The 16,868-nt window shown below is 44.8% G+C and overlaps 1 protein-coding gene across 1 annotated transcript in view; it reads left to right on the plus strand.

Moving 5' to 3' along the window:
* Positions 1-16,868, plus strand: part of LOC122941588 (MYCBP associated protein) — a 69,618-nt gene that overhangs the window by 13,399 nt on the left and 39,351 nt on the right. The window contains exons 4-11 of the mRNA XM_044298945.1: positions 922-1,028; positions 2,355-2,529; positions 5,272-5,387; positions 5,805-5,955; positions 6,038-6,147; positions 8,069-8,187; positions 8,289-8,397; positions 11,095-11,287. Coding sequence (XP_044154880.1) covers positions 922-1,028; positions 2,355-2,529; positions 5,272-5,387; positions 5,805-5,955; positions 6,038-6,147; positions 8,069-8,187; positions 8,289-8,397; positions 11,095-11,287 — 1,080 coding nt within the window. The remainder of the gene's footprint in view (positions 1-921; positions 1,029-2,354; positions 2,530-5,271; positions 5,388-5,804; positions 5,956-6,037; positions 6,148-8,068; positions 8,188-8,288; positions 8,398-11,094; positions 11,288-16,868) is intronic.

A 16,868-nucleotide genomic window follows, 5' to 3' on the forward strand; every position in this document is an offset into this window, starting at 1 on the left:
TGAAGAGCTGCATCATCCACCTCTCTGCCTGTCAGGGATTATGATCCTGAATACAGTTCAATATGTTCTTTAGCTGAATCTCTGTAAGAATGGAGTTCATGAGGAGACATGAAGTACAGAGAGGAGGTGAGGTGTGGCTGATGAGCAGCAGCAGCAGTTGTATGCAGTCTCCATTACCGCAGCCCCACATTACCACAGTCTGTCCTGTCCGTCCTCTCTGTACTTCATATCTCCTCAGGAGATCCATTCCTACAGAGCTAAAGATTGTAGTGTGTACTAATAGGACAGCAGCCATTTTATTTCTCCTAATGAATGCTCCCTAGACAAAACGAGCCATTATAACTAAAAAAATATATTTGGGAATATATATATAATAAAGTAATATTTAAGTATTTTCATTTTCTTAATTCCCGGAGAACCCCTTTAAATAGAGTAAATAGAGTGTCTTGCTTAGGATCCTCATTTATTGGCACGAGTAGAGAGTGGTTACATAGACTATTTCTTGCTCTGGAGGACCTGTCCTGTGTAATTCTCAGTTTCCCCTGTGGTGTCGCTGCAGGGAAATTGAACACTTACTGCTAGCTTTTTGTTGTTGTTGTGATTACTGCTGATTCCTGGGGGACCCAGCAGGAGGCAACTTGTGAACAGCTTATTGTCAAGGAACCCTTCTAAAAAAGTGGAGAACCCCTTATCTAGATTTATTATATGGAGGGGTTGGGGGTCCAGGCAATGACTGATGGGTCACTTCAATATTTGCCTTATTGAACACAAATCTGTAGTTTACTAAGCCGTATAAAAATATTAATCAAAGATACCTAAATGTACATCCAAAACTTCTGGAGCCATACATATTGTACAAGAGGAATACACCTTGCAAAAATCTCCCTTCTCACACCACTATGAATGCATGTCTCGTTCCAGGGGTAGAAGTCCCTTTGAGTGACACTCGTGGTCAGCTTCTGCCGCACAACGTTCTTGGGACCTTACAGGAGCTACGAGAAGAAGCCACCACAAGAGGAGACTTACAGGCAAGGCCATAAACCATCAAGACCCTAACCATCTCACTAGTGCCACCTTATGGAAATGTCTCCCTATGAGTGGATATTTGGCATGGCTATATTCCCTTGTCATATCTCATAGAGAGCCATTTCCACAAGGTGGTGCTAGCGAGATGGTTCTGTTTTTTTGGGAGATACCTCTTTGCTTATTGTTTTCCCGTGAAACATTGCCAATAAGTTTTCATCCATAGCTGGTTTCTTTAAGGAGACCCCAAATCCTGCCTAAGCTATCATGTTCCCATTGAATTCATCTCTACCTGCAGAATCCTTCTAATGACTATATCTAAGGGTATGTTCACATGGTGGATTTTTCCTCAATGACTATGACGTGTTTTCCACATAGCACACAGATTCACACTGCTGTTTCTTTAAATGTCATAATTCTTTCCTGTTACTGATGTCCCTATAAAACCTTACTATATTGGAGTGGACGTTACCATCACTACTGTGGGCTGTCCATGGAATGCATGGGGTCTCCTGAAGAAGAGACTCTCTTGGAGAGGGGAGGTTTTAAATGGGTTATGGCATGACTCATGTGAAAAATGAAAATCAGACACCATAATACATGACAGTACCTAACAAAGCTAGAACCAGCCATGTAGCTCACATGGATCCAGAAATCCTCCCATTCATTGTTCCAGTTGTTATGCTAGATTTATTTCAGGCTGGCAGCTCAGTGGGCGTGACTTTCTGCTGCAGTTCTCTCCCTGTAACTGACAAAGCTTCTAACAGAAGATAGGGCCTTTGGCAGTTGAAGATTTAAACTGAGCGCGTGCGACCACCTCTGTAAGGTGGACAAGAAATAAGGAAAAGAAGAAACAGCAGGTGGCGCTATACAGATACATTTTACAGAATAGCTCAGTGGCTACACCAAATTTTTTATGACATGCAGTTACAAAAGTATGCAGATGGAGGTGCTGTAGAATATTATTTGTGGCACAACCCCTTTAAAGGGGACCTAGACTTTTACTGAAACCAAGAAAAGGGGACCTAGACTTTTACTGAAACCAAGAAGGTGCAGCAGCGCTTTTCAGAGCATTTGGATTTAATGTCTCTGCTCTGCTTTTCCAATGCACACAGTACGGATCCATAGAAAGTATATTGAATCCACACCCAGGAGACATCTGCACACTGGAAAATCTGAGGAGACCCCATGAAAGCCGAAGGTGCACCTTCCTGGTTTTAGTAACGGTTTAGGTCCTATTTAAAACCTGGACTCATCACATAATGGGTATCTCAGAACATATGCTATAGCATGTTATATCATTTGATTATTATTTGGATGCTCTTTATTAGATTGCGCAGCTTATACCAGACGGACCACAATTTGACTTTCTTGGACCATATGACGGTGAGAGGACACTCCAACAGAAGAAAGAAGCTTTCGCGCATCTCCAGAAGCAGGACAATGCCTTGAATAACTGGCAGTTCCACATGAACCTCAGGAAGAGGCAACTGGACTCTTTATCCTGTTAGTATATTTTTGGGGGGGTTTCTGTTAAAAGCTGAGCTCTGGTTGGTCAGTATAGACAGCACAGAAAGCCATTTTTTCTACAGATAGGGTTTTGATACCTGAAGCCTATAGTTCATTGTATAGCAAGAAGCAAGCTTAATTTTCTGTGAAGCATGCCACAATGTGTTTCCTGTCCTGTATGGAAACTGACAGACAAAAAACTCTGTACAGTAAAGCCCTCTGTAGGTGACCCTTAAAAAGGACCATTCACTGCTCCTGACATGCCTGTTATAATAGCTACATGCATTCCCCGTGTAATAACAATTCTGGAGCATCTATTCTTATGGCTTCATGTTGTGCCATTCCTATATTTCTACTAGAAGGAATGAATGAATTGCTAGCAGTCTGCAGTAAGGGTACAGAGGGGCGGTAACCAGTTTGGGGTGTGTACCTGCACAGTCTGACAATGGCAGCTCTGATTGGATAGAGTGAGTCTGTGCAGGTACACCTCCCCCAAGTGGTTACCACCCCTCTGTACCCTTACTGCAGACTGCAAGCATTTCATTAATATCTTCTAGTAGAAATAATACAGGAATGGCACAACATAGAGTCATAAGAATAGATGCTCCAGAACGGTTATTACATGGGGAATGCATGAAGCTATTAAAACCAGCATGTCAGAAGAGGTGATGGGTCATCTTTAAAGGGAACCTGTCACCTGGTTAGGGGCCACTAAATCAAAGCATGCCATTATGCACTTGGGTTTAGGGTTCCATACCTGTCTATAGCAATCCCATCTGTCCCCGCAGAGAATCGTGATTTATCGCCACCAATGCATGGATACTGCACAGATTAACTAGAAGACAGTGCACCTTTATTTACTGCTCAGGAACTTCACATCGGGCCCATGGGGAGTAAACTGAGTTGCCCCATCTTCTGCTCCCTAGACACAGTGTTCATGCTCCCAGTGCTGTTGGAGAGGAGTCCCAAACTCTTCCCCTGTTAAGCTGGATTTGGACAGATGGGGTGCGCTAGGGCAGGTTTGAGACCCCAGTTATCAGCTGCATAATGGCATGATGGTGGTTTAGTGGTCCCAACCCAGGTGACAGGTTCCTTTCAAACGACACCATACAACACGAAGACGTAATGCAGCCTACTACATGAGTCCTACAATTTACAGCCTGTAAATTTCATCCTCTAACCCCTCAATAGTAACAATAAAATTAGAAAAACCTTCCCAAAAATCAAAAAAATGTTATTGTAGATTTAGAATTTACGTCTGAAGTAAATCTAGTTGGTACACAAATCTGGAGACATAACCGCATTTTAACCCCTTAGTGACATGACAAATTTTAACCTTAAGAACCAACATTTTTCCTCTTCTGTGTTCCAGCGGTTGTAATTGTTTTAATTTTTTTCATCAGTTTTGCTGTATGTGACCTTGTATTTGGCGGAATGAGTTGTGGGTTCTTTTTAGAAACCATTTTAGGGTTTAAATAGTGTATTAAATAACTTATTATTTTACTTTTAGGGAGAAGAAAAAAACAGCAATTTTAACATTATTTTGAGGGAACTATTTTTATCGCAAAACATAACTTTATTTTGTGGGTCAGTACAACTATGATGTATTATATATTTCTGGCTTGCTAACAGCTAGAGATATGGTCTTGTTTGGAAGCTGACCGTCTAGGCTTTAAAACAAGATCAGAACGGCAGTATTATCAGGAGCTATAGCTGTTACAAATTAGGTTGGGAGTGAAAGCAACTAAAACCTGCTTTCATTTTCAGCTGCTATCATTCCCCACCAATTTCTAACAGCTATATCTCCCGATGTAGAGGAGATCATGCTTCGATTCTGGTCTTGTTTTAAAGCCTAGGTTGTCAGCTTTCAAACAAGACCAGTCCCATGTCTCCAAACCGGGCCTCCCCTGCTAGGCATGCTGTGCTCCGACTGAATTATTAGTGCCTTTTCTCAAAGTTTGGGCACAACTGTTAAGGGGTTAAATCCATAGTGTAAATGTCACGCTCGTGTGTGGGAGGAAAACACCACACCGAGCATAGGAGGGAAAGGGGATACCGGAATAAGGCCTGGAAAATAGGGAAGGAAGATGGACCCTTCCTAGAGAAAACCCTAACTCCAGTCCTGACAGAATACCAGTATGAACAAACCCCAAAGGTAGGCAAGTTCATACACTGGATACCTAGAATCCTATTTCACCCTATAGGACCCTGGAACTAATGTTAGTACTGAGTCTACCTGTTCCTCCAAAAGGGAAGGACGAACAGGAGTCTCCCTAAGGCCTAATGATAATAATATTAACAACAGGGAAAAGCAACACATACACATATATAAAAAAATACAAAAGGGAAAGGAAACACTTATCTTCAATGAAGCTTTGGTAGCACCAGGAACTCAGCCGAGAACCAAACACAAGCTAACCACAAGTCCAACAGAAGCTATAAACCACATAGCATTGTGGGAGAAACAACAATAGATAGAGATGGTTAAATGTCCATAATAGCCACACCTGGGGATAGAAGGTGTGGCAAGAACCAGAAACACAGACGTCATTTGATCCAAAAGGAAAACATGCCAGATCAAACCACGTGTGGCCAGTCTTACAGATCTCCTGCCACCTGTCGCGGGAACGTCTGTATGTCTCAGTACGTCCGTGACAGTAAATCAGCCTATAAACAGAGAGACATCACAATTCTTTTCTTTTATTGCCCCTCTTACCTGTTCTGTCTTTCCTGAGGCAGATCAGCTCTGCAGACCCAGCGAACAGCTTCTAATGAATGTGTGCGAAGATTTCCGCAGAGTTCAGGAGGAAAAACACTTGATAGACCGCGGTATCCCAGCACTGGAGCATGGCAAGGTGGGTTCATGGCACAGTGTTGTGCTGCGGGCATATGGTACATGGTTCAGATCAGGTTGGATAGGATAGATGATAAATGTCTAATCACTGGGGGCCCCACCGCTGTGACCGTCAGTTGCTGGAAGAGGGGCCCTGAGCCGCTTTGTTTGAATGGAGCAAAAGTCTGCTTTTGCGCTGTTGCTCTATTCAAATTTTATAGGAATGAGAGATCGTAGAGCACACAGTTTGCCACTGAATGGAGTGGGGGTCATTCCCTTTTGAATAGAATGTCATACTGTTGTTGTGCAGCGAGGAGGAAACGTAGACTTAGGACCTTCATTCCAGTGATGGGTGGGACGTGGGAGTCCCAGCGGTGAAGACTTATAGATAGTTTAAATTTCCATTATGGGAAAACCCCTTTAACCTTTTTTCATATAGGGCCATCGCATTGGAAGTGAATTCTGGAACGTGTCAGAACTTTTAGGAGATGAGCTGACAGGCCTGATGCTAACCTTTACTCAGTGCGAGCGGGGTTACCCCTCACCTGTCACCCGCATAGGAAAACCATGTAGCATCCAGCAGGAGACAGGTATGACAAGCCTTTTATCTATCAAGTCCAGCTATCCCGGCTAACATAGACATGACTCTTGTCATTCTCCTGCCTCCCTCAGGTTCTGCAGAAAGGCCCCCATTTCACTGCACTTGGGATAAAAGTTTATATCTTCAGCACCGCAAGGAGAAACTCAAAGCTGTCCTGGAGGAACTGAACTTCACCAAACCAGTAAGTAAAAATACTTCACCAGAAAACTGTTCCATACAGGCACAATGTGATGGTGACATGAGCAGTGGAAATGTGCTGCACCCATTGTAAGCAATCAGTATCTTCCATTTTTAATATACAGGCACATAACTTTAAAAGGGCGTGTCCCACAAAAAATATTCAGCAGTTTTCAAACCAGCACCTGGATCTGAATACTTTTATATTAGCATGTAATTAGAAATGAAGTATAGCCACTGAGCCATTCAATAATATGTGTCTGTATAGCGCCACCTACTTATTTTACTGTCCACCTCGCTGACGTGGACGCACATGCTCAGTTCCATCATTCAACTGCCTCCTGAGCTGTGAAAGCTACAGAGCTAAAGCAGAAAGGACACGCCCCAGAGCTGCAGCAAAACATGCCCCTGAGAAAGGATATGCCTCCTGAGCCGCAGCAGAGAGGACATGTTTCCTCTCTCCCTCCCTTTATTGGTGTCATGATTCTTGGTGCTGTCTCGGTTGCTAACATTGTGGTACTTGTGGTTAGTAGGAGCCCAGTGTAGGCTCAACATCACCCACAGGATGGGCAGACTTGAACAGCACCATTTCTAAGGACCCTAAAGCAGTTCCAGGTGCCGTCCCTTTTTTCTTGAGTATGTAAGTTTAAAAAAACATTTAGAAGAAAAGTCCACTTTCGACATTCGTATATTTTTTTTTGCTCCAATGCATCTAAAATGAAAAAGAAATCACCTTTGCAATTAGTATTAATTACAAATCTGTCATTTTGTGTTTGCAGCTCAGTGACAGCAGTATTGTTCATAGATAGGACAAGGACAGTTTTTTTACCATCACTGCCTTCCCCATCTCTCAACGAGTGCTGTGTATAGAGATCTGGATACAGCAGTGCTCCTGTCCCAGCAGTCACGTGATTGCCAGGGTTTAGGAGTTGTTGTGAGCTGCTGGGTCTTATCATACCCAGATCAGCTCTGCTGTGAGCATGTACAACAAAGTACAACCTCTCATAACTGGGGCTACTATGCCAGCCCCAGTTACAGTAGAAATCAGCAATACATGTAAAACAAATGTATTGTTTGTTCCACAATGGTCTTTTTTAATGAGCTCATTGGTGGCACAAAGTGTGAAATAAAAACAAAACAAAAAATAGAAATGAAAAAAACACACAACCACACGCAACACCTAGCAACTACAACCCATTAATCACATATATCAAAATGACCATTGTGGAAAGAGATGTAATGTAAAAAATATACTTGTAGTTGCAAAAAAATGGGAAAACAGACTTTCTATTTTATTTTATTTTCCTTGTTAAAATAAAAACAAAATAATACCAAAAAGAAAATGACATGAAAACAAAGCCTCGTGTAAGACCCAAAAAAATGCATAAATTATTTACATAACCAAATGTTAAAAAAGTTAAGGCTTTCGAAGACGCTTGAACTAAAAAAAATGGAAAATGTGCCTGATCAGGAAGGGGGTACATAGATAAAGGTTAAAATGGTTTTGCAGTACTTTTCTACTGATGATCTATCCTCTGGATGAATCATTAGCATCTGATCGGCGGGGGTCCGACCCCCCGCGATCAGCTGTTTGAGAAGACAGCGGCGCTCCAGGAGTGCTGCGGGCTTCTCGCTGTTTACCACAGGCCCAGTGACATCACGACTAGTATGAACTAGCCTGGGCGGGGCCTGAAGCGCCGCTGTCTTCTCAAACCCCCACCGATCAGATCCTGATGATCTAGTCAGAGGATAGATCATCAGTAAAAAAAGAACTGCGGAACCTCTTTAATATAGATAGTGACGTGAGAAAATACACAAAAAAATGTAAAACATGTTTAACATATAAACATCATATAACACCAGCTGTCACATAAGATAATGATTTTAAGTAACACTGACACATATCCCTGCTGCCTGTTTGGTAGGATATAGAGGGGTTGGAAGTCATTGGGCGAGGACGTCCATTTACATCTGTATCTTCTGAACGTGTTCCACTAAGTGAAGAGCATCTAGAAACTCCAGCAGAAGAAGATAAAGAAAACCAGTGAGTATGCCGGTGGAGCAAGACATGATGGCCAGCCAAAGACTGGTGAATTGTAGACTATGACGTGTACTACAAGGATGTGCCATACTTGTCTTTTACAGGGATCCGCTCAGCGATTTCCCAGATGTTGTTCCTGATTTTGTCCTGGGCCCCTCACTGCTTTTCTGTGGTCAGCCAGCAGTTTGGGTGGAAAATCCTTTGACTTACAGGGTAATGTGAATTATTACAGAAGGATCTTCAAAATAACAAATAAAATGGGGGTGGGGGTCCTGTTTCTCCTTGTGGAGTCTTAAAGGGGTTTTCCAGTTACACAAAAAAATAATGCCAGCATTGAAGCTTACTGCATTATAAAGGTCAGATAATGAGGTTCTGAGTGCATTTTCAGCATAATTGCGATCTGTGACCCGCACCCTGTGTTTACATCCCAACGCAAGACTCTCAGGGAGTGTCTGTAGCATCAGGTCTGTGTCCCTCCTTCCCCTCCCAGCTGGAACATCACAGATCCACGTGGGGTCATACAGACTCAATGCAGTGAATACTAATAAAGCTGTGTTGGGGGAGGGACCCTCTTCCAGCACATAGACTTTTACTAAAGAACTTATTTAACAGGTCTTCATAAGGGCTTGAACACCAACCTTCTGTAGGGCAGAAGAGTTACCGCTAAACTACAGACCTGCTCTGTTGGAAAGACTGAGTTTTCTGTGCTCAAAAAGCTATTGTTTTCACATAACACTAAATAAATAGTATATTACTGAAATAATATCACCATAAATAGTATGTTCAGTATATTGTAAAGCTTAAGCTAAAATTTTAAAGTGTTTCTGTCACCTCATTAAACAGGCTGACATTATCGATGTGAAAATGTCACCTGAATTCAACTCTGCATTTCTTTTATTTAAGTATGTCCCCGTTTTTGTGTAATTTTAACTTTTATTATATGCAAATGAGCCTCTAGGAGCAGGGGGGGGGGGGGGCATTGCACCTGCTCCTAGAGGCTCCGTTCACCAACCTCATTTCCACGCCCTTCTGTCTTGATTGACAGGGCCAGGCCAGCGTTGGTTCTCCTGCTGGCCCTGTCTGCCGTGTAAATCTCGCGCCCGCGCCGTCCCGTTCAGTATTCGGCACAGGCACAGGTGGGGGTGTTACATTGCTGTTACACAGCTAGGGGAGGGTTAGGGTCGCAAGTGCAGTGACGCTGCTAGGGGAGGGTGTTCCAATGCAGTGACAAAGCTAGAGGAGGGCTGTCCCAGTGCAGTGACAAAGCTGGAAAAGGGGTTTCGCAGTGCAGTGACGCAGCTTGGGGGAGAAGGGGGTGTCCTACTGCAGTAGCAAAGCTGGAGGAGGGTTGCCACAATACAGTGACACAGCTACGGGAGGGGGATGTGGCAGTGTAGTGACACAGGTAGGGGATGGTTGGTGTCCCAGTGCAGTGACAAAGCTAGAGGAAGAGTGAGTGACACAGAGATGGAAGGGGGGGGGGTCCCGTGCAGTGACACAGCTACACAGCTAGGGGGCGGTCCCTGTAAATCTGTTAGGGCTCTTTCACACTTGCGTTGTCCGGATCCGGCATAGAGTTCCGTCGTCGGAATGGAGAGAAATCCGTTCAGGATGCATCAGGATGTCTTCAGTTCCGGAGCATGCTGCGCTTTTTGCTCAGGCCAAAAATCCTGAAGACTTGCCGCAAGGCCGGATCCGGAAATAACTGCCCATTGAAAGGCATTGATCCAGATCCGGCCTTAAGCTAAACGTCGTTTCGGCGCATTGCCGGACCCGACGTTTAGCTTTTTCTGAATGGTTACCATGGCTGCCGGGACGCTAAAGTCCTGGCAGCCATGGTAAAGTGTAGTGGGGAGCGGGGGAGCAGCATACTTACCGTCCGTGCGGCTCCCGGGGCGTTCCAGAGTGACGTCAGGGCGTCCCAAGCGCATGGATCACGTGATCACATGGAACACGCCATCCATGCGCACGGGGCGCTCTGACGTCATTCTGGAGCGCCCCGGGAGCCACGCGGACTGTAAGTATACCGCTCCCCCGCTCCTACTATGGCAACCAGGACTTTAATAGCGTCCTGGGTGCCATAGTAACACTGAACGCATTTTGAAGACGGCTCCGTCTTCAAATGCTTTCAGTACACTTGCGTTTTTCCGGATCCGGCGTGTAATTCCGGCAAGTGGAGTACACGCCGGATCCGGACAACGCAAGTGTGAAAGGGCCCTTAGCCAGTTCAACTGCTATGAGCTGTGGTCACATGAATATGTGACGTGGCTAGGTGAGGTAATGCTAAATTGTGCCGAGGTGGACGAGGCTGCTGATGGGAAAGGACCCAAGGGGTGCGCCAAACTAACATCTCAACATGAGACGAGGAGCAGTTCCTCCCCTGTCAAGACCAGTGTGAACTACTCAGCTTCCAGGCAAGAAATTGGGGTCCAAGTCAGAGAGAATGGAAAATGCATTTGCATTTCAGGTTTGTTGCAGAAATTTCTGCACCTGAAAATCTGTCCCATACAAGAAGTAGCAGGGGTAACACACTAACTCTTAACTCAAATTCCTTAACTCATCGCGTTATCTTGAAACAAAAGCCATTGAAAAGCAGCAGAAGGTGTTTGCTTAATGCAACACGTCTCATAAAGCATGTGTGTTAACTCTACTACATCTGTACATGTGAATGGGTCTGTGATCCGTCCGCACCGTAAAAAATTAGAACATGTTCAAGTGATGTGGGGAGCACACAGCCGGTGCCTGCAGCCGGTTCTGCAATACGGCCACGGCCGTCTACATGAGGCCTTACTGCTCTTTTTGGGCGTTCTGCCAAAGGATGTCATTACATTGGGTCTCATAGCACAATAAGAATGCATTTGTCATTAGAAAATGTTGTTTCCTTACCGTCATCCCTTCTTCTTAACTTAGGAAAAAGTTGGCATCTCCACACGCATTACTTTTGAAGCCCTTGCAGGGGAGAAAGCGTCCTCAGTCCTGGAGGTTGTTAACAATGGAAGTGCGGCGGTGTGGTATGAGTGGAGACGCCTGCCACATGCCACCAGTCTGGGCAATCGACGCAAGGAACCTCGAGTACAACATTTCTATTTCAACACCAGTGCTGGTGAGGAGGCTCTCAGTATGAGCATGCTTGGGGAGTGGACCATGACTTGATGATAATTTTTAATAATCAACTGTGGGGTTTCGCTCTGGTAGATAGGGTAAGCGGGCGCAGTACAGAGGCAAAACACAAGTTCTTAACTCAAAACGTCAGTGTTTATTCACACTTGAGGCAATTGCACAAACCAGCACGTAACTTTGCAGTCTTGGTGTTAATTCACACACAATGGACACAGGGCCGTCTTTAATATTGATTGGACCCTGGGCAAAAATTTACTTGGGCCCCCTGGATCCCGCCTTCCCACACCTTAGCATGCAATCACGCCCTCTACCCCAACACACACACTAAAAATCCACACATCTGGTAGAGTACAGTGATATAAATACTTCCAGTTCTGAAGACTCCAGCGGCTCAGGATCAGTGTTCTGGGCAGCTGGGCTCAGGCTGGAAGTGGGCACCGCTCTGCAGGAAGGAGACCAGGGCTCGGCTCACCCTAGTGTTACAGTGCACCCCAGCACCCCACAGTATGCAGTATAGCACCCTATAGTATACAGCACCACACAGTATGCAGTATAGCACCCCACACTATACAGTACCCCACAGTATATAGTTGAGCAGTATAGCAGCCCACAGTATACAGCACCCCACAGTATACAACACCTCACAGTATATAGCACCCCAAACAATACACGATACAGCCCCCCACACTATACAGTACAGCAGTATAGCACTCCACACTATACCGCACCCTCAGTATACATTATACAGACCCCCACAGTATACAGTACAGCAGTATAGCCCCCCCCCACTATACAGGCCCCCCCCACACTATACAGCCCCCCACAGTATACAGGCCCCCACACGGTATACAGGCCCCCACACTATACAGCCCCCCCCCCCCACAGTATACAGCCCCCCCTCAGTTTACAGCCCCCCACACAGTATATACAGCCCCCCACACAGTATACAGCCCACCACACAGTATACAGCCCCCCACACAGTATACAGCCCACCACACAGTATACAGCCCACCACACAGTATACAGGCCCACACAGTATACAGCCCCCACACAGTATACAGTCCACCACAGTATACAGTCCCACACAGTATACAGCCCACCACACAGTATACAGTCCCACACAGTATACAGTCCCACACAGTATACAGCCCCCACAGTATACAGCCCACCACACAGTATACAGCCCACCACAGTATACAGCACCCCACTATACAGTAGTTTACAGTGTATTAGCATAACAGCCCCTGAGTGTCACCTTTTTCTGATGTAATCTTCACACAAAAAAGCTCCACAGTTAACTTCTGCAACACTCCACAGGACCTGTGATGACCTCATAGCCATGTGACCAGCAATTGCTAGGTTACTGGTCACATGGTGATGATGTCATTAAGGTCCTAAATCACAACTTTAACACAGTACGATCATAATGCCTGGACTCCTGGTAGAGCTGACAGCCTGATACCCGGGGCAGTGGCTAGCAGGGCTCAAGAGGCAGCTTCCTTGGGCCCCCCAGGAGCAACTGGGCCCGAGGCAGCTGCCCCTTTTGCCCCTTGGTAAAGACGGCCCTGAATGGACAGTTCATATAACACAAGTCACCTTGCTGGCAGTTCTACCTTCAGTAGTCCACAGCAGGCTTTAGGGGGTCTGTTTCCCCAGCAGGCGGCTCTCAGTCCTCCAGCACAAAGGCCTCATATCCCAAAAACAGAGACATCTCTGCTGAGCCCAGCTGCCTATTTAAGGACAGCCAGGTGCTGACAAAACCGGTATTTGACCTCCCCTGACTGGAAACCAGCCCAGCCGCACCTGCTGGAAGTAAAATACCTGCCTTGCCAGACACAACCCCTTACTGTGTCACGCAATATAAAAATAAGTTTGGTAGTTTCCAGACACATCATAAAAGCCGGTCCGCTTTATTCTGCAGCGCTGCGCACAATCCCTGATCAGATTCTTCAGTCTGCAGGGGTGATTTAATACTAATTCGTCCCAGCCAGTATAACAATAGCTTTTCTAGATCACTTAATTTCCACGTTTGACACTTATGTCCAGAACGAGAGTCCCCAGCTGGTCCCGCATCCACATGAAGAGTGAAAGGAGAGGAGGCCACATTTTGGTGCACGCACGTCTCTCCATGGAATGAGATGAGCATGCTTGCTCTGTACATATGTATTGTGACCTCTCTATTCATTGTCCACCTGAATGCACTGGTCACCTTACCCGGTGGGAGAGAAAACATCTTCTGGAGATAGGTGTGGATCCCAAAGTGGGGACCCTCATCTATCAGACATATCACGTGGATGTGCCATAAATGTCTGAGATAAGAATATACTGTACCTTTAGTTCTACTTGTTATGACTCTCCTGTGTGTATTTGTCCCTTCTGCAGCATCGCTTTTTGCATACTTTCTGTGCTGTGACATTGCTGCATTATTCCTGTACTATGTCATCTCTACGTGTATTATTACTGTAGTGTGACATCACTGTGTGCGTTGTCCCTGTACAATACATAATTGTGTGCATCATAGCTATACCAAGTCCTGTTATCCCTGTACTGTGAGGTCACTGGGTACATTATCCTGTACTGTGACATCACTATGTGTATTACCCTGTACTGTGACATCACTGTGTACATTATCCTGTACTGTGACATCACTGTGTACATTATCTCTGTACTGTGACATCACTGTGTGCATTATCCTGTACTGTGACATCACTGTGTACATTATCCCTGCGCTGTGACATCACTACATGTATTATCTCTGTATTGTGATATCACTGCGTGTAATATCCCTGTACTGTGACATCACTGTATTATCCCTGTAATGTGTCATCACTGTGTGTATTATCCCTGTACTGTGACATCACTGTGTGTATTATCCTGTACTGTGACATCACTGTGTGTACTATCCCTGTACTGTGACATCACTGTGTGTATTATCCCTGTACTGTGACATCACTGTACGTACGACCCATGTACTGTGACATCACTGTACGTACTACCCATGTACTGTGACATAACTGTGTGCATGATCCCTGCGCTGTGACATCACTGTTTGCATTATTCCTGCACTGTGACATCACTGTACGTACGACCCATGTACTGTGACATCACTGTACGTACTACCCATGTACTGTGACATAACTGTGTGCATGATCCCTGCGCTGTGACATCACTGTGTGCATTATTCCTGCACTGTGACATCACTACGTGTATTACCCTGTACTGTGACATCACTGTGTACATTATCCTGTACTGTGACATCACTGTGTGTATTATCCCTGCGCTGTGACATCACTGTGTGCATTATCCCTGCGCTGTGACATCACTACGTGTATTATCCCTGTATTGTGATATCACTGTGTTTATTATCCTTATAATGTTTCATCACTGTGTGTATTATCCCTGTACTGTGACATCACTGTGTGTATTATCTCTGTACTGTGACATCACTGTGTGTATTATCCTGTACTGTGACATCACTGTGTGTATTTTCCCTGTACTGTGACATCACTGTGTTTATTATCCCTGTAATGTGTCATCACTGTGTGTATTATCCCTGTACTGTGACATCACTGTGTGTATTATCGCTGTACTGTGACATCACTGTGTGTATTATCCTGTACTGTGACATCACTGTACGTACTACCCATGTACTGTGACATCACTGTACGTACTACCCATGTACTGTGACATTACTATGTGTATTATCCCTGTACTGTGACATCACTGTGTGTATTATCCCTGTACTATGACATCACTGTGTGCAATATCCCTGTACTGTGACATCACTGTACGTACTACCCATGTACTGTGACATCACTACGTGTATTACCCTGTACTGTGATATCATTGTGTACATTATCCTGTACTGTGACATCACTGTGTGTATTATCACTGTACTGTGACATCACTGTGTGCATTATCCCTGCGCTGTGACATCACTACGTGTATTATCCCTGTATTGTGATATCACTGCGTGTAATATCCCTGTACTGTGACATCACTATGTGTATTACCCTGTACTGTGACATCACTGTGTACATTATCCTGTACTGTGACATCACTATGTGTGTTATCCTGTACTGCGACATCACTGTGTGTATTATCCCTGCGCTGTGACATCACTGTGTGCATTATCCCTGTACTGTGACATCACTGTGTGCATTATCCCTGTACTGTGACATCACTGTGTATTATCCCTGTACTGTGACATCACTGTGTGCGTTATCCCTGTACTGTGACATCACTGTGTGTATTATCCCTGTGCTGTGACATCACTGTGTATTATCCCTGTACTGTGACATCACTGTGTATTATCCCTGTACTGTGACATCACTGTGTGTACTATCCCTGTACTGTGACATCACTGTGTACGTTATCCCTGTATTGTGACATCACTGTGTGCGTTATCCCTGTACTGTGACATCACAGTGTGCGTTATCCCTGTACTGTGACATCACTGTGTGCGTTATCCCTGTACTGTGACATCACTGTGTGTATTATCCCTGTACTGTGACATCACTGTGTCCATTATCCCTGTACTGTGACATCACTGTGTCCATTATCCCTGTACTGTGACATCACTGTGTACATTATCCCTGTACTGTGACATCATTGTGTACATTATCCCTGTACTGTGACATCACTGTGTCCATTATCCCTGTACTGTGACATCACCGTGTACATTATCCCTGTGCTGTGACATCACTGTGTACATTATCCCTGTACTGTGACATCACTGTGTATTATCCCTGTACTGTGACATCACTGTGTATATTATCCCTGTACTGTGACATCACTGTGTATATTATCCCTGTACTGTGACATCACTGTGTACATTATCCCTGTACTGCGACATCACTGTGTACATTATCCCTGTACTGTGACATCACTGTGTATTATCCCTGTACTGTGACATCACTGTGTTTATTATCTCTGTACTGTGACATCACTGTGTGTATTATCCCTGTGCTGTGACATCAATGTGTGTATTATCCCTGTACTGTGACATCACTGTGTACATTATCCTTGTACTGTGACATCACTGTGTGTATTATCCCTGTACTGTGACATCACTGTGCATTATCCCTGTACTGTGACATCACTGTGTGCATTATCCCTGTACAGTGACATCACTGTGTGTATTATCCCTGTGCTGTGACATCAATGTGTGTATTATCCCTGTACTGTGACATCACTGTGTACATTATCCTTGTACTGTGACATCACTGTGTGTATTATCCCTGTACTGTGACATCAGTGTGTATTATCCCTGTACTGACATCACTGTGCATTATCCCTGTACTGTGACATCACTGTGTGCATTATCCCTGTACAGTGACATCAATGTGTGTATTATCCCTGTACTGTGACATCACTGTGTGCATTATCCCTGTGCTGTGACATCAATGTGTGTATTATCCCTGTACTGTGATATCACTGTGTATTATCCCTGTACTGTGACATCACTGTGTATTATCCTGTACTGTGACATCACTGTGTACATTATCCCTGTACTGTGACATCACTGTGTACATTATCCCTGTACTGTGACATCACTGTGTACA

This window comes from Bufo gargarizans, chromosome 6, assembly GCF_014858855.1.
Source record: "Bufo gargarizans isolate SCDJY-AF-19 chromosome 6, ASM1485885v1, whole genome shotgun sequence".
Classification (NCBI taxonomy): Eukaryota; Metazoa; Chordata; class Amphibia; order Anura; family Bufonidae; genus Bufo; species Bufo gargarizans.